This window comes from Megalopta genalis, chromosome 12 (assembly GCF_051020955.1).
Source record: "Megalopta genalis isolate 19385.01 chromosome 12, iyMegGena1_principal, whole genome shotgun sequence".
In the NCBI taxonomy this organism is placed as follows: Eukaryota; Metazoa; Arthropoda; class Insecta; order Hymenoptera; family Halictidae; genus Megalopta; species Megalopta genalis.
The window spans coordinates 7721158-7741161 of record NC_135024.1 but is presented as its reverse complement, the minus strand read 5'-3'; the positions used below and the strand labels follow the sequence as shown (position 1 = coordinate 7741161).

The window sequence follows — 20004 nt, the reverse complement described above, 5'->3', positions numbered from 1 at the left end:
ACTTGTTCAAAATTTAACCCTTCGCACATTTTACTTTTCGAAAAAGCGACATCGTCGCGAGAAGAATGAAATTAACAATTATTTCGGTATACTAGCAAGTGACGTATCGAGTTCTAATAAAGGAAACAATGTTCTAGAATGTTCAAATTATATTCTCAAATTTTTGGGTCTCGATGGTATCGCTAGTTTTTCAGCGACGGTTGTTTGAAATCTGAACTGCAACCTGAACGGTTGCAGTCTGAGCGAGAGCGAATGGTTAACTTGAAACGATAATTGCTTGAAACTGATAATTGAAGAATCGAAGAAGAGAACTAAAGCGAAAGAGTTGAGAACCGTGGATCAGAGTGATCACGGTGACAATCGGTTAAAAAGATCGTTAAGGGTTCGAGGCCCGGTGAAATCGTTGGCAGAACAGAGGGTTCAATTTGAGATGGTTTCTTTCTCGGCCGTCTCGTTCATTTTCCGCTCTCACCTGTCTCGACAGACAAAGCAAAGAACGCGAAACGTATAAAAGCAAAACAGGATTGCGAGATGCTCCAAACGAAACGGTAAATATGCTCAGCACATCAGAGGAGAACGGCCGGTGTAATGTGTATCATACAATTCTGCTAAGTATTACATATCGTAGTAGTCCCTGTTGACTTCAAGCAATAAGAGCGAGCGAGCGAACGTGCGAGCGTGCGATCGAGCGAGAGGAAGAGAGAGAGCGAGAGAGAAAGAAAGAAAGGAAGAGCGAGCGAGTAAAAGGCAATCAGTGGAAAGGCTTTCTATGTGGAGGTAGCACATTTAGATTAGTGATGCGTAGAGACTAACATCGGGAGAGAAAGGTAGCGAATGAGCTTTCTTCCCCCTTCCTTGAGCTTCTCAGCACAACCACCCCCCGCCCCCTTTTACTTCGCGTACCGACAGAAAAGTCCGAACAAGCTCTCTTCTGTCGCGCTTCCGTTCACTGTGTTCAAGCGCTTAATTACTGTGCACAAACCACCAGACTACTTGTTTCATTGGTTTCTTCTTTTATTTCTCTATCTCTGTTCGTTGCCTCCCCCACTTTTCTTTTTCGTATACGTCACCATAACCATGCTTCATCATTAATGCTTCTTCGACGATAGACGTAATCTCTTGTTTCTATTACTTCTAGTTTCCCTTTCTTACAATCGTTGGTAACCCACTCGGTTTGGCTTGTTTGGTCTCTCTGTATTGTTTCCTTTTATTTATTTATTTTTTTTTTTACGTTTGTCTTTTTTAATCTCATTTGATCGTTTTGTTCCTCGTTTTGGTTCCTTACGTGTGTCTACGCTTTGATGAAATCGGATTTTTGGCACATCCCCAGAACCCCCCGCCGATCTTGTTTCTTTTCAGGAGACTAAAATTAATCGTCCGCGTAACGTGTTTGGTGATGTCGAAACCTCTCGGAGCCAGCCTCGACACCCTTATGTTCCTGGATCGTTTCATTTTTATGTTACACTGCCATTTCTGTACGCAGAGTTTTATTTACGTTCGGCGCCTTTTTGTTCGCAGTCTCATTGGGCCATGAATGCGCACAGTAAAACACTTGAGATTGGACTCTACTTTACTATTCGGACAAGAATGAGCGTGTTTAGTTGCAGCATTTTAATGAAAACGGTACTCTAGAGTGCCTTCAGGACATAAGGTGTTAGTCAGCCTATGAAATTCGGTGTAGCAGTGTGCGAATACTCAATCTCGACTGTGCCACAGATCTATTTTCTCGCCAAAAGTAATCAAAAGAAAACGAAGTCCATACATATATCGTAAAGAGCGAAGGTTCGCACACTTCCTACTCGAACCGATTAATTAAACATCGAAATTACTTATCGATTGTCATGACAGAAAACTACCAGTACGTTTCCCCTAAACGCCGATGATTGACTCTAGCATCACCAAACATCGTTCAGTACTGCTTTTGCACTAACGGATTGCAACACGCGCAACCGAGCCATAGCGATCTTCTGACACAACGTTTCCGTTCTTCAAGGTCCAGACACGACCGTGGTCCATCACCAAGGGCCGCTGATATCGAGCGCAGCCATAATCGGTATCGTGATCGCGGTACTGTTCATTATCATCATCGTGATCGACATTATCTGCTGTTGCGCCCATAAGACAGGTAAGGAATCGCGCGATAAATCTTCCGGTACGCGATAAATCGACCGTCGCGCAACGTTTATCCGGCAACGTGCGCAATAATTTATGCGAAAGTGCATCGCGCGCGCACTCGAAATTCCCAGATAAATCCACGCGAAATACACGTGTAATACCGTTTGAAATTGCAAAACGAGTTTTAGCGGGCGTTTCAACGCGAGTTTATCTGAAACCGCATCGCGTATTCACTTGGAGCTCTAGCGCGAACTTATCTGGAATTACACAGCATAAATTCGCGGAATTGCAACGCGAATTTATCGGACCGAGCATATGCGACTTTGCGCGAAATTTCTGCCGGTGACTTACGCGAAACGGTCACGCGAGATAATTATGATCGTTGATTAACGCCGGGTCCGCGGTCGCCTTTCTTTTCTTCAACATTTTCTAAATGCGATCGTGCTGTGCTCTTCATCGGTTTTCATCGCTCGCCCCTGTTCCAGGAATCATATACTACGTGTGCGAACGATCCCGCCGGAAACCTGTGGACGAAGAAGACGCGAAACTCGGCAGGTGAGACTCGTTCCAATTGTGTTACGTTCGGACACACGTTGATATTCTCACACGTTACACCCTCTCGGTATCTAGTCAGTTTTACTCGACTTTTCCTTATATATATATATATATACATTACATCTATTTTACATTGTGCTTTTGGCAAGTCTGACGCTACATTGCCGTGTCATCGAACCTAGCTCCCATCATGGAACTTCGTTTTGGTCTTTGTTCTTTCATTCTCCAGCCGTTGAATGAATCCGCGATCGCCGTGACTAACAATCTTAGAACGTGAACGCGTCGCTAATTTCTCTTGGATCATTCTTCAAGACCCGGTTCCGGTTTTGAATCCGGTCCTCGTTTCTGTCTTCATTGAACGCGAATTACATTATTAACCGATGTATCGTGTCGTAACATAAACAAGTTCAATTACATTCGACGAGGGTGATTTATCGAAAGTTTTTAGGAAACGCAGTCGTTGATCTTCAAAGAAAGACTTTAAAATATCAATTGCTATGGTTTTGATTTGTTTACGGGCATGATCGACTTTATATCTATCTTATTGAAAGATTAAAGAAATAAAAGGATTTATTGAAAAATAAAGAAAACAACTTATCGAAGACTAAAGAAAATGAAACAATTCGAAAATAAAGAATAACGCAATTTAATGTCTTACGCGATAAATATAAAGATAATTATGCCTGTGAACAAACGAAAAGCACAACAATTGGTTATCGCACAGTAACCGGCTCCGGTACCCTAGTTAGAAGTTATTTATGTTACAGTCTAACATCTTCGTTTCCGGATACCGCGAAATGATAGGATTACGCAGGCAATAGCGTTTCGATTCGGTAAACGAAAGCCGACCATTCGACGGCGAATGTCGCCGGGATTTTGTGCATAAAATATTTTCGCACATATTTCAGCAAGTCAAGTAAATAATGAAATTTCGTGCCTGCACGCCGCGGCACTTTTCGTCCGTATAAAATAAGCTGACGGTAATGGAGTTACATTTCCATCAATTTGTGCCCTCATGGAGGGTTTTAATAGCTGACGCCCCATTCATAAAGGAGCCTTTGTAACTCCCGAGGTTAATGGACACTCGATAAATCGGAACCGGCCGTCTCCGGTAATATTTCCGGCGTTCGTGTTCGAAAGAAACGTTTGTTCGGCGGATAAAAAGAAAAGCCGGCGAGAGAGGAAAAACGAACATTGGGTAGCGTTCCCGGATGTTAAATGGCCTGGTTAACCGGTTTTTAAATCAAGCCCGCCGTTAGGAGACACTTTGACCCTCTCGCATCTTTCTCTTTTTTTTTTCTTTACCGGTAGTCTTTACGGTTGGCGGTTTCCATTGCCGTATTGCGACCAAAAAATGGCCAATGTCGCCGGGGTCACGGCCATCCAAGACTCGGGTAGTGGAAAAAATACCATTAGATTGGTCAAACACACTGCCATGTAAGAGAGATACATAAGTGAAATCAGTAAGAAGCATGGCCCCTCTCGAAGGGGCTCTGACACGGCTTTCTACTTCGCATGAGTTTTTTTATTTAATGCTCTCTCGGACTTTTCTCCCCTATCCACTTTTTCTTTTTCTCTCTTTCTTCGCCCGTCCTCCCTTCCACGATTCGCCTCCTTTTCTATGATCCCTCGATACCGGTAAATATCCTGGAACATCGGAAGTGCTGGACGAGGCAGCATTGGCAGATCGAGGTCATAAATTTTGATTGATTTGAGAAAAATCTGAAGCCGGCCCTGCGTATAGCATTACATTCTACGTGTAATTGTAGCTAGTAAATACGATTAACGTTCAATAGAATTTTATTCATTCCACCGAATCTCAGTGGAATAGCGCAAGCATAATCGAACAGAATGTATTTTGAAAGTTTACTAACGATATCATTGATTCATCCTATAAGTCCTGCTGCTTTTTATTGCATTCTATGTGTACAAAAACGTATGCTTCGAGTACGCGATGGTCTCGTAAAAATGTAAACTGAGATTGAATCTGTGAATTTGAAAAAATGGATTCATTCGCTTCTCCGATAAAGTAATAATATTTTATTTCGGAGGATATGATTGAAAAAGTTTATTGTTAATTGAGAATACATTATTGAAAACAAGTTTTTAATTCTGATTATATTATAATTAAAACTGCGGTAAAAAATGACACGACTTATGCGACGATCCGATGCATAGTGTCCACAGTAGATCTAAAGTACTCCAGAAATTAGCCCCATTGTTCTTGAAATATAGCTGAGAAAGAGAAATAGTTTATTTATCAAGAAACAGCGTATGCACCGATCGCCAATTCCGTCTGCTTACAATTCTCTAATTAGAATCTCGATGTGCCATGCATGCGTCGGCACTCTACGTGTCAAAATGACGGCTAAGTGAAGAGAGTCGCCAATAAAGGAGGATTAGAGCATGAATTCTTGTTTATCCACGTTCCCATTACCCGATCCCTTATGTCATTTGAGTGAACACACGGCCTTACCACCGCCAACCACTTTTCACACGAGTGACGACGACTCGTGGAACGAATGTCGCATCCGATTATGTTTCATTTACCGCTTGTCCGTTCACTATGTCTCCCCCATGCCGCTCCGCCGCGCTCTGCATAAAACTGTCGCCCATTATCCGCCCGTGCTTTTGGCTATGCTGCATGAGATATCAACACTCTGAAGTGATATTAATTGCTCGTTAAACTACGTAGCACACTCCACCAACACGCTCTAATTTAACCCTGTCCCATTCGAAACGTCGATTATGGACTTAGGTAATGCCGTTTCTCGCGTAATCGAGAACAGGCCTGATGTATAAAAACAAACATCTCATGTAAATATCGATCTTGAATACCTCGACACTGATCTCGTCTATCCTCGGAATGAACTTGCAGATGATGATTGAACGCGTTGTCTTGAAACTCGCGACGAGAAAGACATTGAGAACGAGCGCTGCTGGGACTCGATAAATGCTCGTAGCCTCAAATTCGAGAAGTTTGTCCGAGATATTGTATCTCTAACGAACTAAATTGTGCGTTACAGCCCACTTTTCGCATCGTAAATACCTTGGATGTTGCACGATTTTTATAGACGCGAAGGTGGAGCACGAAATTACGAGGGAAATTTTCTTCGTTTCACAGTAATTCTAATAAATTGGAGATAATATACGCATATTCTTAAACCGATCTGTTCTTTTGATCGTGTAAAATTTTACTGTCTCACTTTTGCCGTAAATGCATAAAATCTGCAGTCCACGAATGAGATATTACAGAGAACTCGCTTTGCATTTTTACTCCAGTAATATGTTCCTCGTACAATTACCAATAAAATAAAAATGGAATGATGGTATTTAGTTTATAATAAAGATCGTTCGCTGTAGTTACAACCAATAAGGATAATCTTGAACGAGTAACCGTTCTTTATCATAAATTCAACAAATAATAGTAGAACGATGGTGTTCGGCTCATAGTAACGACAACCCGTAGTTCAAACAATCGTAGACATTGTAAAATAGTAAGAAAATCTTTGGCCAAACGATCATGACCTAATGTAAACGACCTGAACCCTCGACACCCGCGAGCACTTAAACGAGTCACCCCAGCGCAGAACGCGACCACACGATACTAACGAGTGATGGCATGCCTCATGCATATTATTCGATGTTGCACTATCGCGCCGCATCCGTCGACATGCTCTTTTCTGCCCATTAATAGACAGTAACCGTAATGATGCTGCGGCGGCGCGCCGACGTTTCCCAATTAATCATTGTCACGATTGAAACGTTCTAGAGACGAGAAGGAGCCGTTGAAGGAGGAGAAGAAGATCACGCCGATCATCGACACTGGCCTGCGCCGGGAGACATCGATCACCTTCGACGGGAAAAGGTCCGTCTCGAAGACCGGGTTCGTCGGCAAGGACTCGGCCGTCTAGATATTCTTCCGGCGTACTAGATTGTAAATCGTAACCGTGGAAACGCGCTGTTTCTGGTCAAAAAGTGTTCTCGAATCGATACGAAACTGCTCGTACGTTTCCGGAACGTGACGAAGTACGCTGACGCCGTGATTTTCAAACGGTTTTCGCGCCAGAACCTCGGGTTGTATACCGTGATCGTGCGCAAACCGGCGGGAAAATTCGAACCCAGCGGGACTTCGTCCGTCGTTCGAGCACGGTAGAACAGCGCAAGGGATCGGGTTTCGACCGCTTCAAAACCGCGACACGTCCGACAACCTCATCAAGTCAAATTCTTCGGCAGGATTCGTCAGATTTCTCGACACCCGGTAGTTGCGCGGCCGTTTCGCAACGGTGTGAAAAGCCTTAAACGGAAAACCTGTCTCTCTGTCCCTTCCTCTAGCTCTCTCTTTTTCTCCCCCCCCCCCTCTCTCGTCAACGTAGTCAAAACACCCGGAGCAAAACGGAAACACAGGTAATTCGAAACGACGATGCGCGGCGATCCGTGGTCGTCGTACCCCTAGCGCAAAGAGGAAACTATCGATGTAATTTGTAACATTTAGCGAGTATTGCAAGGTGGAGCCTAGATAGATCGCTTACACGAGGAGGAAGAATGTACAAAATTTATCGCGAAATTGGTAGAAGCTGGTCGGTGATTAGTGATCACTGCTTCGAGGCACCCTCTAGTTAATCGCAGTCTAGTACGCTGGGTAGTACTGTGTTGTTGTGCGCACAGCACGACGGTAAAAAAGATAAAGGAACGAAAGGACAAGGTTCCCCGGTTTCGTCTCGTTCCCATTCGCGGGGCAAGCTTCGCGGGAGGCGAACGCGAAACGAGAGGAGCACACGACGCACTCTCTCTCTCTAAACGGGGTCCGCCGTTTTGGTGAACCCTCGATCTCTGTATATATTCTTTCGAAGGTTATATCCCATCGACCTATCCTCGCCCATTCCTCGACTGATCGTTTTCTCGATCGGGAGCCACATTGCACGGTCCAGACGACGCATATTTCATTTTTCCTATTGTTCGATTTCGCGTCGATTTCTAATCGCTTGGTTACCGGTTCCGCGCGACCTTGCTTTCAAAGACTGATTCATTTAAGCGGGAGGAGCCGCGTACCGGTCGTCATCGACGATCGACCGGTTCAGGACACTTCTTGCTTTCGACGATGATCCATGAGACTGTTTCTTTATTGCCTGCCAAAAAGAACAATCGACTAACAAGCGCACCGTTTTCTGTGTCGCCTCGACCCCCGGCCGTGTATCGTTTCGTCGCGGTTAGTATGATTTGTTGCATTCCTCGGGCGAAGCGTGTTCCCTGGTCTGTCCGTGTGATCATATTTTCTAATCATATGATAGTTTACCGTGTACATTTCACAATGTAAATGTTTCGCGTACAAGAACAGCCCGACCATTTCGTGTTCGTTCTCGTCTGTTCGTTTTTACATACTTCACCCTCTAGTTTCGTTCTTGTTTTTGTTTACGGTAGTGTTTTTATGTGTCCTGCGTTAGTCCACTGTGTAAGCTAAGTAGATAAGTGAACCGAGAATTTGGGCAGCTTTTGCTATGGAATTCCGGTTGGCGGTTCGTGTCGTTGATGCGGAATCGTTGGGACAACACCGTGGGCGGTATACCTAAAGACTGTAAGATACGGGAATTAGGGACGCGTTGCAACGGCAGGCGGTTTGTTGATCGGCGATCACAGCAGCGTTGACGACGCGCCGTAGTTAAACCGCGTAACATTTTCAAAGTCTCTCTGAATATTGTATGTATAGCGTAATCAGAAGCAGCGGCAACAAAGTGAACGTTCGTTACACGAGGCATCATCACAGTAGTCTTGATCGGATCCCGCGGATTTCGTCCGCGCTTCCGGTCGGGAATCACCCGCGAAACAACAAAGTGAACAATCGAAAGCTGCCATATACATATATAAATATACATATAATTAACGATACTCGATACTATCGGGAAAAAAAGATTCCAGTTCTGTCCTAATATGTAAGATGGCTTTTCGAGAAAAACGCAGTTTAAAATGTGATAAGTTTTTGTAAATGCTTGTAAACGTTTTTCCTAACCATTAAGGAGTATCGGAGATAAGTTTAAGGAAAGGGGGTCCGGTAAGTTTAGGATGTTGTATGCGATTTCGGAAGGTGCGTTCGCAATGGAAATGCAGAAGAAGATACAGAAGAAGAAGAAGAAGAAGAAGAAGAGGAAGAAGAAAGAAGCGGCGGAAGAAGAGTGACCGGAAGAGCAATCAATCGCGTGTATATTTATTTAAGAGGATCAATGTGTACCTACAAGTTAAAAACACGACAGATACACACACACACATGTACACACACGCGCGTGCGCGCATGCCATACATACATACATACATACAGAAATGAAAACGAACCTTTAAAGTTGTAGAGCATCGCCTCCTCGCTTGCGAACGCACTGTCTGCACAGGTAGCTTTTTTACGTACCCGTAAACACAGAGTTTTGCCAAATATATAGTACTTATTAGCTTGTAAGTCAACGAGTACATATTATACACGAGAAAATATATATTATGTCGACGAGAAAAACAAACAAAAAAAAAAGAAATGAATGAAGAAGAACAAACGAAACGGCGAGTTTTTCGTCTGATAATCGTCACACAACCCAGTAATTTGAGGCTTCTAACGAGCCGGAGAGGGTCACGTTTTATCTAGCTATTTTATATTCGTTGCCAAAAAAACCCGTAACCCAAGTAGCTTCCCATGAAAAAAAGTATTAACTCTGCGCATCTCTTCCAGTTTAACAAACGAAAAAAGGAGAAAAAAAATGAAAGCAAGCAAAAATAAACTATTATTACGAGGTATTATTAAAGTTCGTAGGTGTAAGGCATATTTTTTATGTATGCTTTTTCTGTACGCGTCAAAGAAACGTACTCTCGACTTAAATAAAGGATGAAGAACATTTTCAAGGTCAATAACTCACGTCTCATTCTGCGGTTCACACACATGTATATTTTTTCTTTTCTTTTCTTTCCATCAGAATCGTTTGATTTTGTTCTTTTTTATTCACACCGGACGTGTTTAACAAACGTATAAAAAAAATAATCTTATACTAACACAGCGTATAAAAATTTGAAAATAATATCAATACTCCAACCATATTACACGAAGTAGAAGAACCTGCTTTTAGATCGAATATGCAACTATAAGCAACTATGCGTTTATGGCACAGCATTCTCCCATGAAGCGTCAAATAATATGTAGCACATAGAAAATTTGCTGCTATATTTTTTGTTTGATTTGCGAACGCCACTTTATCACTGTGTAGGTCCTCGTAACGATCGCAAAACGACATAGGCAAACTATAGCACGCCAATGCTAGCATATCACACTTCCATGCCCATGTTCGAACGTTTGCCTTTCTTTATTAATAGTTGCTCTACATTCAGTTGCGGCGGTTCTGTGCGTGTATGCCACACGTACACCTGAAATGAATGTTTGAAATCATTAAAGAAACCATTTGAGACAGGAAATAAAGATCAATAGAATCTTTAACATGAATTGCTTCCCAGTTGATAAAATTTGTCATAAAACTATTCAAACAGCATCGAACACCTAATAATTAAAACAGACAGTAAGTATTTCGAAAATTAGTAAAATCAATCTAGAGCTGAATTCTTGAAATCAGTCAAAAGAATATTTCTATTCTCGTTTTGACTATACATTATCTAAAATTAATATTTACTATGAATCAATTTTCAGAAGCAAATATTTGAATTCCACGCAACTGTGTGGTAAATGATGCATATGACGCCATCTGTGGCGAAATATCCAAGTTTTTAACCAATTAGTACTCCAGTTACACCATGACGTGGCGCCATATGCTACTTTTAGTAAATATTTACACATTAACCAAAAATTCCACATAAATAATGTCAGATAAAGGACATTACAATCAATTTCAGAAAAATCTAACCGTTTTAATTCGTTTCAAAATTTTCATTTTAATATTTTTTTTATACACATTAGTCTTTTATTATTAAAAATTACTTCTTAGCGTAATAAATTGTTTTTAAATACATTTCGAAGCTATCTAGTAAATAAAAATCAGCGAAATGCTGTTTTTACTGTATTAATAGGTATCCGATGGTATTATATGACGTTAAGTCAGCTAACCATAATAATAGGCGTTAACGTTCTATGACGCGATATGGCGTCATATGTATCGCAACTACTTAATTGCAAACATAATTGGTTTTATTTCAAGGTTTTAAATATTTTACTCTACTATACTATTAAAATTTTGTAATTGAATTTATGGATTATATAATGCCATTTATGTTTTTCTAAGAATTTTCGATTCCAACTTTTATTTTTAATACTCACAGCAGGCAAAAATTATCCTGCACACTTCTGTTTGATAGTGTATAGGTAAGCAACAGAAAGTACATATTTCATTTTACCGCTTTCTTATTATTGTCATTATTAACATTATTAAATCATCTTTTCTGTTATATTTAAAATGTGACATAACCGAAAATTCAGTTTCTCTAATCGTCATAGTAATTAAACATTTCACGTTTGTTTCAATGTGCAATTTGGATTTGATACGAATTTAACTTCGAATCATACACAAATGTTACAGGCTGCACAGATCTTAATGAAAATGGCTAACGAAGAAGAATCCTTTTTGTGGGAGAATTATGAGGATTGTTTGTCAGATGTTCCAAGTAATTATGAAAACTGTGATTCTTTAAGTGATAGTGATTTCAATTCCTTTAGTGATAGTGATTTGGATGATTCACCATTGAACAATAAAAAACGATCTCATCTAATGCAAGCACAATCTAGTGACTCCGATGAAAAGGACGATGATCCATTAGATTGGTCTGACGATGATTCACCTAGAAACAATGAACCTTTCGAAGGTTTACCTGGCATTAAAGCTTTGCCCATGCGTTTGGAAAGCGTAGAACAAGTCACTAAATTATACTTCACAGATGACCTATTTGAAACAATTGTTATAGAAACTAATAAATATTATGCGAGAAACTCACACAAATACACAGCAACAAAAAGTACTGGGAGGTGGAATGACCTGACGGTACCAGAATTAAAGAAATGGTTTGGTTTAATTATCATAATGGGTTTAGTAAGGAAAAGTAAACTAATCGATTACTGGTCCACAAACCCGATCATAGAGACCCCAATTTTTTCTAAAGTCATGAGTCGTAATAGATTTCGCCAAATACTGTCCTGTTTGCATTTCTCTGATAACGATAACATGCCTAGAAATGTAGACCGTTTATTTAAAGTACAGTCAATTATAGATCATTTTAAAGAAAAATTTAACGAAGTCTACAAACCCATGCAGAAATTGTTGTTAGAGGAGGACATTATACCTTGGAGAGGACGGCAGAATTTTCAAGTGTACAATCCATTTAAAATAACTAAATATGGTATTCTTATTAGGATGTTATGCGAATCTAGTACAGGCTATGTATGTAATTTTGATATTTACTCTGGTACCAAAAATAGCTTAGAGAGTACGATATGGGGACTAGTGTCTAATATTTCTAACATGTGGTATCACATATACATGGACAATTATTATAACAGTGTCGAGATCGCAAAACAATTACTTTTAAAGAAAATTAAAGTATGTGGAACCATAAGAGCGAATAAAGGTTTACCGTTGTGTCTAAGAAAAAGTAAGTTGAGTGTGTTCGAAACCCGATTCAAACGGCAAGGAGAGGTACTCATTCAATTGTGGAAAAACGATAAAAAAAGAGATATTCGTATGATTTCAACTATACATAACTCCGACGTAATAAATACTGGAATCATAAATCGTAAAACTGGCTTGCACATTCAAAAACCAAAATGCATAATAGATTACGATCAGCACATGAAAGGGGTGGATCGAGCGGATCGGTATATAGCGTGTTACCCAATTTTCAGAAAAAGCCAGAAATGGACTAAAAGGGTTGCGTTGTACTTATTCAATTGTGGCTTGTTCAATGCTTTCAAGGTTTACCAAAGTATTAACCGTAACAGTAAGCTCAAGTTCAAAGGATTTCTAGAAAACATTGCAACGGCTTGGATCGAAGACAAAACGGTGTTGAGATTGGACTCTAACCTCGATATCATCCCCTCTACGTCGGGAACGTCATCCCCAACACGTGCCCCCCGTTTCGACTCGTTGCAAAGATTTTCAGGTGATCTGAGGCAACACCAGCTGGTTAAAATACCGGGAAATTCGAAACGGGTACGACGGAGGTGTAAAGTATGTTATTCAAACAAAGTTCGAAAGGAGACGTCGTACATGTGCAAACATTGTAAAGTGCCATTGCATATAGGAGAATGTTTCAATTCCTATCACTTAAAAGAACACTAAAGCCTCATTTTGTTGGCAAGCACATTTTTTGTAAAATATTGTACTCAAACGATTTTGAATATATAAGAAACATTTTATACATGTTAAATAGAAATTCGCTGTTTTTTAAACCCATTTTGCTCTTGCATACTATGTAGAAACGAATTTACTATAAACTAAACCGAAGGATAAGAATAGCAAAATCAATGTTCAATATTTCAAAGAAATGGCGCTATAATTCGAAGGAACTAGCACTGCCAGCCATCTTACGGTTAAACCTCAAGGCTAACTGGCTAGGCAACATGAGCGTGTTGGCCTAGATGGCGCTATAAGCGCTAATAATTAAAGAATGTTTTAAATATTTTGACAATTCCTACCTTCGTGCAGCAGTCTGCCAGAGGTTCTAATTCGTCCCTTTTGACGATTTGTCTTAAGATCTCACTCTCCTGGTATCCTCCTTCAACATCGTAAGAAAACATTGCTTCCTTGTTTTCTAATAAGAGTTGCAGATTAATTGCGAACCCGGCCATATCTAACGGGAACGGACGGTCCGGTTTCCAAGCTGCGTTGAAACTGACTACTTTGTTTGTAACGTTATCACATATCGGCCTTTCCACCATCAGTCCACCAACCAGGCCCACCGGCCATACGCCAACTTTTTGAATTTTCTCCATCTGCAATACGCGTTACGTAACGCTTCCGTAACTAGACCGATCGTCCCGGCATTAATGTTCTTACCTCTTGGAACAGCTTGATCGAGTATGTATTATCATCGTCAGCGAAAAACACAATCCCTTTCTCTGTTGTTTTTCGATTTTCGCGAAGCCAGTGTAATGCGGTGTTTCGCTGCTCAACGCCTCGCGGTTTCTTCCAATTTGGGTCGTTTCTGCCCAACTTGTAAGAGGTCGGTGTTGCTGCGGCCAGATGGGTGTACATCAGCCCGCTGTTCTCCAGAAACCGGGTAACCATTTTCGTCTTCATCCTCGCATCTTCTACGACGATCCAATGGAAGTTCGGTACATGCAAAAACGTTTGATGTAACCTGGTTAGCTCGGCTTTCTGTACGGGTCTAGCGAAAGTAGGCGTGATCGCGTAGATCGTCGGCTTGTCGACAAATTTCCGCGTAATATTGCCGTTGAAGTCGCCGTGAGTCTCCAACCGTTTAATGATACTATTTATCGAGCCGTACACATCCCTTTGTTCGATCATTATTGACTCCAACGTGTCTCTCCACTCCTGCCATTTGTATCGTTCCTGATAATCTACAGACATAAAGTAAACAAATATCAGATAACTTTTAAATTTCCCGGCCGACATGCGCAGTAGACGCGACATGCAGGATAACAAGTTTTATGCATAATTGCGTTCACATGCGTGAACCGCTCATTTCTCTATAGATGATATAATGGGAAGTTACGTGGTTTTGGATGAACACTCACATATGAAACATTGGAAGGCGATCACATGAATCAGGAACAATATTAGGAAGCCTTTGTTACAACGAAAACCGCCCCACATATTATATTTAGTACCGGATTCGTCGGTCAGGAACACACTTTTTGTCATTGTTGTCGCGCCATGACACTATCCTACGATGCCGACCGTGCTACCTGATGGTAAATGCGGCGCCTTTCACAAATTCGTTGACGATGGAAATCATCGGACACAAGGACACACGCGAAAGAATATGCTGCGCGCCATGCGACTGTGTCGCATGTCCGAAGAAAGATAATCTCGGATTGTTACTATATTATTAGCACGGGCTCGCAGCCGCTACCACGATAACTTTGTCCATGGTTAGCAGTCCTGGATCAATATAGTGGCTGTGAGGTAATGAATTCACAAAATCGACTCGAAACTCGATTTCTTTAAGCCACTTGACAATTTCTGCTCAACAGTTGCCCGCAAAGAGAATATTTCAGATGTACTGGTGTCGGTTCTTCTATAGGTTAGATATGACTTCTTGTATAAAAATCCCTAGACCGAAGGAGTTCCAGTCTCTAACCCTGTCTCCTGGCGGGAAATTCAAGTAGTACATTACGAATAGCCGTAGTGATTAGTAGAATATGGTAAACATGTTTGAAACGATGTGGATAGAAAGTTTGAAAAGGAACGTCCAGAATTAATGCAAACAAATAAATAAAAATAATTTCTATGGTAAATCCTGATCTTCTAGTTTCAATTACATTTTCAAAATCGATCTAATTTTATGGAACAATTATAAATTCCAGTGCTTTTTATTTTAAAAAGAACCTAGCTCTGTTGTCAAGCCTTCTGAACACAAATGATTTTCTCGTAGATAGTTAATGCTAAACCTACGGGGCACTGAAAGCGAATGGCGCGTGATGCTATATAAGATTTTTTAATAAGAAAGAATTTATTAAGATTTATCACCATTCCTATTTTAACGTATGCTAGAGAATTATCAATGCAGCTTCTTTTCTTGATTCAGATTTCTTGAATCCCGGGAGGATCCTCAGTTTTTTCGTCTCAGACTTTAGTCTATTTTCCAAAATCATTGCATAAACTTTACACATCGTACCTCGGCCATACTTCATGCCTTTTCTGTCGCCTGGAAACATGAAACCTTAATCCTTCTTTTCAATCTTCCGGGCAACCCTCCATCGTTCATATACTATTTAGGTTCTCTTTCACTTCTTCCCCCCTCCCCCTCCAAACATCCTTGTTTTGCAGTCTATCTTCATCCATGGCTTCACATCTTTTGAACTCTTTAATGACTATCTTTACTTCCTCCTCCTTCATTGTCTCCAACCCTTCTCCTTCTCGGATTCTTGCATTCCGGGTTCCCTGCGTATGCTCGAGTGAAGAAATTCATTTCCCATGAAACGATCTTAATAATTTCAACCCTCGAATGATTACTAGAATTTCTCACGATCCGAAGGTGGTAAAATCGTCGGCACTTCTGCTTTTGCAACTGCGTCGAACAATTGCGAGCATGTAGTTGCCATAACTTTTTCGAAACATCTGCGCACCGTAGCGTTAAATAGCAAGTCTAAAGACTGCATCGATGAATCTTCACGGAATTTTTAGAAAAAAAGTCAAACGCGACACCTTGCAGTCTGCGCAAACATGATACCGGTGAACAGAATAAAACATACAGAACCGATTATTCTACGGTAGGATTTTCGCGATCGGCACAGAAATTTGAATCAGCGTGACCGCGAGAGAAATCGCGAAGGACCAGGGTGGTTGATTATCGATTTCCCATTCGAAGCGCAGAGATTTGCCCAGCACTCCGCTCCGGCAGTGTTCCCGCGGCCGGGTTTGCCGTCCTCGAAGCGAAACTCCCTAGGCGGTTCGAGAGCAGCGACACCGTCTCGCGAATTAGGCCGGACATTGGGCTTGTGCTGAGGCGCGCTGAGAAGGGCGCATGCTGGGACGTGTCACGGGCACGCGTGTGTCACGATCGCCCATATATTGCTGTCGTGACTGGCCAGAAGGCGTCGCGGCGGGGTGGAAGGAGGGCGGTCTCTGTCGAGGCTTGGCAGAGCGCAGGCAGGCGCGTAGATAGGCCAGCTCTCACGGTGGCGTTTCCGCAGAGCGAGCTACGGAATCGTCCCGTGCTGCTCGCCGACACCGTCGCGTGTAGCCTGGCGTGCACCAGAGGGGTGGTTGTTGGTTCGTCGACGGGGGTGGTTCGCGCGTCGTGCCAGCGCGGAGGAGTGGCCCGTGACGGAGGCGAGACACGCACAACGGAAACGTGCGCGACCTTAGGCGAGTGGCGATGCTCGAGTCAAAAAGGGGACAAGATCTAAGGGGGTAAAGAACGCGCGAGAGGACGAGAGAAAAGAGTCCGGTTCTCGGCCACATCGAGCCCCACGGGCACCGAGTTCGGGGACGGCCAGTATCGAAACTGCTACTCGTGGCAGCGGCAGTGGTGTCGATGGTGGTGGCGGTGGTGGTGGTGGTGGTGGTTTCCAATCGTGGTGGTGCCCGTTGGTAGTAGTCGAGAATCTCGTATCGTGGTGGTGCGCGGATGGTGGTGGTAGTAGTGTCGGGGTAGTGCTGCGCCTCATCCGACGACGGTAGGCGAGGGAGAGAAAGAAAAGTAGCCCTCGAGGTTACGAGGCCAGAGAGGAGAAAGTGGGTGTTGCCGGAGTGACAACTGGAGGATCCTGGTCCTCGTCGCCAGGACTCGAAGAACGGGGTAGGGACCGTTGATAGGATGCACGTCGCTCGACGTCTCGAAGATCTCCCGACCGAGAGCCTGGTCCTCGTAGATCGTGTGCCTCGTGAGTACACCCAAAGGACACATAGAGTACACACGACACATACGCGCGTAATTTCAACCCCCGTGTATTCTCCCTTACATTGTCAGCTACCGCGTAATCGTAACCTGTAGGTCGACCGCCTAACGTTCGGCAAACGCTGAAACAATCTCCCCTCCTTCCCCGCTTCGGTCTCCCTTGTCCCTAGAACCCCGCGAATCTTCGGCCACGGCGAGAAAAGGAGCACGCAAGAAGGAAGTCGTGTGTGTCCCTCGGCGTTCTCGGGCCACCCTACTACGAGCTTTCGGAAGGGACAAGTAATTCGACGGCTGCGAAGGAAATAGAGGTCGGATGCAAATTACGAGCGTGGATGAGGTGGTGCGCGATGGGCACGGTAATTGGGGCGAGGGGACGCTGGCTCGGTGAGCGCGGGGGAGAGGATGCGTTGGATACTTCCCCCTTTTCGCATCCTCTTCCTCGTTTACACCCCTCCCGCCCTGCCGCCCCGAGTCCCGCGATTTTCCTTGTTCCTCTTCCCACCGTGTTTCGTTCTTTGCCTCCCCGTGCTGCTGGTAAACAGCAGTCACTGGCGTGTGAAGATACATGGGCGTAGGTAAAACTCGCCTCACCGACGTGCCGCGCCGGTCGAGTTTTTCGACGTAACGAGGGACCGCCGGTGTTATTCGTGCACAAAGACGACTCGGTGCCCTTTCCGCCTTTACTCTCTCTCTTTTCCTCTTTCTCTCTCCTTCTCTCTCTCTCTCTCTCTCTCTCCCTCTTTCTTTCTCTCCCTCGATTTCTGTGTGTTCATGCGTGCCTGTGTGTGTTTCCTCCTCGGCCCTGCTCGTCGGCCAACACCGGGCACACACGGACACGCCAGAAACTCAAGGCTCGTCGACCGGCCGATTCAAGAACATCCCTCCACCCCCGTTATTCCTCCCCCAGACGGTGTGCACTGGCCTCGATTAGTTCTCGCTTAGAGAGAGAGTTGTGACCGGATTATTCTTCTCTTCTCTCTCCTTTTTTCTTCTTTTTTTTAGGGGCAAAAGGGGCGGGCGAAAGGGGGTGCGCTAACGACGTCACCGTGTCGAGTGAGTCACGGCTTCTAAATTGATCCCCCACCATGGTTGCTCTTCCTCCTCCTCTTCCTCTTCCTCCTCCTCCTCCTCCTCCTCCTCCTCCTCCTGCTGCCGCCGTCGCCGCCGCCGTCGCTGCTGCTGCTGCTGCTGCTGCTGCTCTTGTGTCCCCTGCATCCTCTTGCTTTTACTACACCTATTCCAAGCTTTTTCGTCCTCTTTCCAATCTACACAACTCGGTTATCGTCGTCCTTCCGCACACATCCCCTCCGTCCCTTTCCATCTCGTTTTCCATCATCCCCATCAACGAAGGCGCGTTGATTTAATTCCTGATGCAACGTGCCCTCTTCTTGCTGCCTCCCCACGATTTACGGCGACGCACCAGCATTCGACACAGCTGGTCAAAAGTCGATTTCGTCGAACTCGCCCCCACGGGAAATGTGTTGGCACCTGGAAATATCGCACGACGGGGGTGCAATAAACCGTAAATGCAGATGCACGATCACTTCGGTATCAGCCATTCGTTGCTGTGTCTTCGGCGATAGTAAATTTTTTTAGTGATACAGCTTCTCTTAACGTAGTCGACATCGATTGTGGATAGTTCTGGAGTCGGCGAGCTTGTGTACCTTTTCGCACTTAAATCAGATAAGCATATATTTAAATATGGTAACAATGATTCAGGGGATGTACACATGTCTGTAGTTAGCATTAGTTTGTAGGCAATTAGCTTTTTATCATTATAAAGTAGAAAGCTTTAATCTTATTATAGCAGAAAGCGTAGTCACAGAAATGCGTGGATTCGCATGTTTTATAAAAAAACAAGGTATCATAGACGTCGGCCATATTTAAGAGCAATGGTTCAACAATTCTGGATATACAAGGGGTGCACATCCGAATATAAAAAGGTGGCCCTATCTCGAAAGATAAAAGTCGACAACGTAGAATATAATTTATTTATACTGTGCTACGTCTTTTCGAGAGAAATGAATTTGAAAATCCGTCAGATCTCCTAGAAGAGATGCCTAATTTTAAGTAGAACTGCTAGGACACGATCGGACATCCGAACCCTGTTTAATCCCGATCTTCGATCCCGACCTTTTCGAGCAGCTTCTACCAGTAATTTTCGATTGTTTCTAATGTTCTTTCGGGATTGAAACGAATTCTCGAATGACATTGGCCGGTCGTATCGGGAAAATACGGCCGGAAGCGATCGTTGGCCGACGGGTATAACGCGTGTTTTCCACTCGCGTCGGTCGTTCAATAATTTCGCAAGGTTACGGGGCTATCGATACCACCGGTCGCGTTGTTTCGCAAGAATGATCGATCTCTCGTGATTCCTACTTACGGCCGGCCGAGTAGAAGATAATGTGAGCCCGAACGGTATTTCCGCACTCGTGCCGTGTTCTACGCGGCTTCCCGGTTTAGGGGCGAAGATAAGATTAAGCACAGATGATTGCGTGACGGTACGTCGCTGTCCCGCCACTACCGTTATCAAACTAGTGAGAATGGGAGAGAGAAGGAGAAGGAGGAAGAGAGCAAGAGAGCAAGAGAGAGAGAGAGAGAGAGAGAGAGGGAGTGAGAGAGAGGGAGGCTGATTGAAAATAAGCTGCCGCTTGGAGGGCCTACGACGGTTTTATTCAACGAGGAGCAACGGGGTAACGCTCCGGGAAACCTGTTTCCTTCGCTTTCGCCCGTGTGGTACGTTATCTTAATCGCCGGCCCTGATCGGTCTATTAAACCGTA

General features: G+C 43.5%; 4 protein-coding genes across 12 annotated transcripts in view; 3 read left to right on the top strand and 1 right to left on the bottom strand.

Annotated features, from left to right (window-relative positions):
* Fas2 (neural cell adhesion molecule fasciclin 2) overlaps positions 1–9558 on the top strand; it is a 195999-nt gene extending 186441 nt beyond the window's left edge. For 3 of the 4 annotated variants that reach the window (XM_033465051.2, XM_033465049.2, XM_033465050.2), the window contains 4 exons: positions 1994–2125; positions 2601–2670; positions 3982–4107; positions 6443–9558. In XM_033465051.2, the coding sequence (XP_033320942.2) occupies positions 1994–2125; positions 2601–2670; positions 3982–4107; positions 6443–6584 (470 nt within the window). In that variant the 3' untranslated portion in view covers positions 6585–9558. The remainder of the gene's footprint in view (positions 1–1993; positions 2126–2600; positions 2671–3981; positions 4108–6442) is intronic. The other variant, XM_033465052.2, reaches the window with a different exon arrangement.
* An 11-nt stretch (positions 9559–9569) lies between these two features.
* GlcAT-I (Glucuronyltransferase I) lies at positions 9570–15957 on the bottom strand. Its single transcript, XM_076525523.1, has 5 exons — positions 15351–15957; positions 14396–14969; positions 13695–14218; positions 13334–13630; positions 9570–10065 (listed from the first exon to the last, which is right to left on the bottom strand). The coding sequence occupies exons 2-5, from the start codon at positions 14520–14522 to the stop codon at positions 9967–9969; spliced, it is 1047 nt and encodes a 348-aa protein (XP_076381638.1). The 5' UTR covers positions 14523–14969; positions 15351–15957; the 3' UTR covers positions 9570–9966.
* Positions 10061–13071, top strand: LOC117217443 (piggyBac transposable element-derived protein 4). Its single transcript, XM_033465057.2, has 2 exons — positions 10061–11011; positions 11226–13071. The coding sequence occupies exon 2, from the start codon at positions 11241–11243 to the stop codon at positions 12975–12977; it is 1737 nt and encodes a 578-aa protein (XP_033320948.2). The 5' UTR covers positions 10061–11011; positions 11226–11240; the 3' UTR covers positions 12978–13071.
* A 334-nt stretch (positions 15958–16291) lies between the features above and the next one.
* Positions 16292–20004, top strand: part of LOC117217440 (protein FAM135A) — a 52539-nt gene continuing 48826 nt past the window's right edge. For 2 of the 6 annotated variants that reach the window (XM_033465045.2, XM_033465042.2), the window contains exon 1: positions 16292–17209. The gene's annotated coding sequence lies outside the window, so the exon portion shown is untranslated. The remainder of the gene's footprint in view (positions 17210–20004) is intronic. The other 4 variants (XM_033465048.2, XM_033465047.2, XM_033465046.2 and 1 more) reach the window with 3 other exon arrangements.

Bases quoted from the DNA above. Each gene is read 5' to 3' on its own strand.
- LOC117217443 (XM_033465057.2), top strand. From the start codon at position 11,241: ATGAAAATGGCTAACGAAGAAGAATCCTTTTTGTGGGAGAATTATGAG.
- GlcAT-I (XM_076525523.1), bottom strand. From the start codon at position 14,522: ATGACAAAAAGTGTGTTCCTGACCGACGAATCCGGTACTAAATATAAT. The intron at 14,219-14,395 runs GTGAGTGTTCAT...TTATGTCTGTAG, and splicing joins CGCCTTCCAATGTTTCATAT to ATTATCAGGAACGATACAAA. The intron at 10,066-13,333 runs GTAGGAATTGTC...CATTCATTTCAG, and splicing joins TGGCAGACTGCTGCACGAAG to GTGTACGTGTGGCATACACG.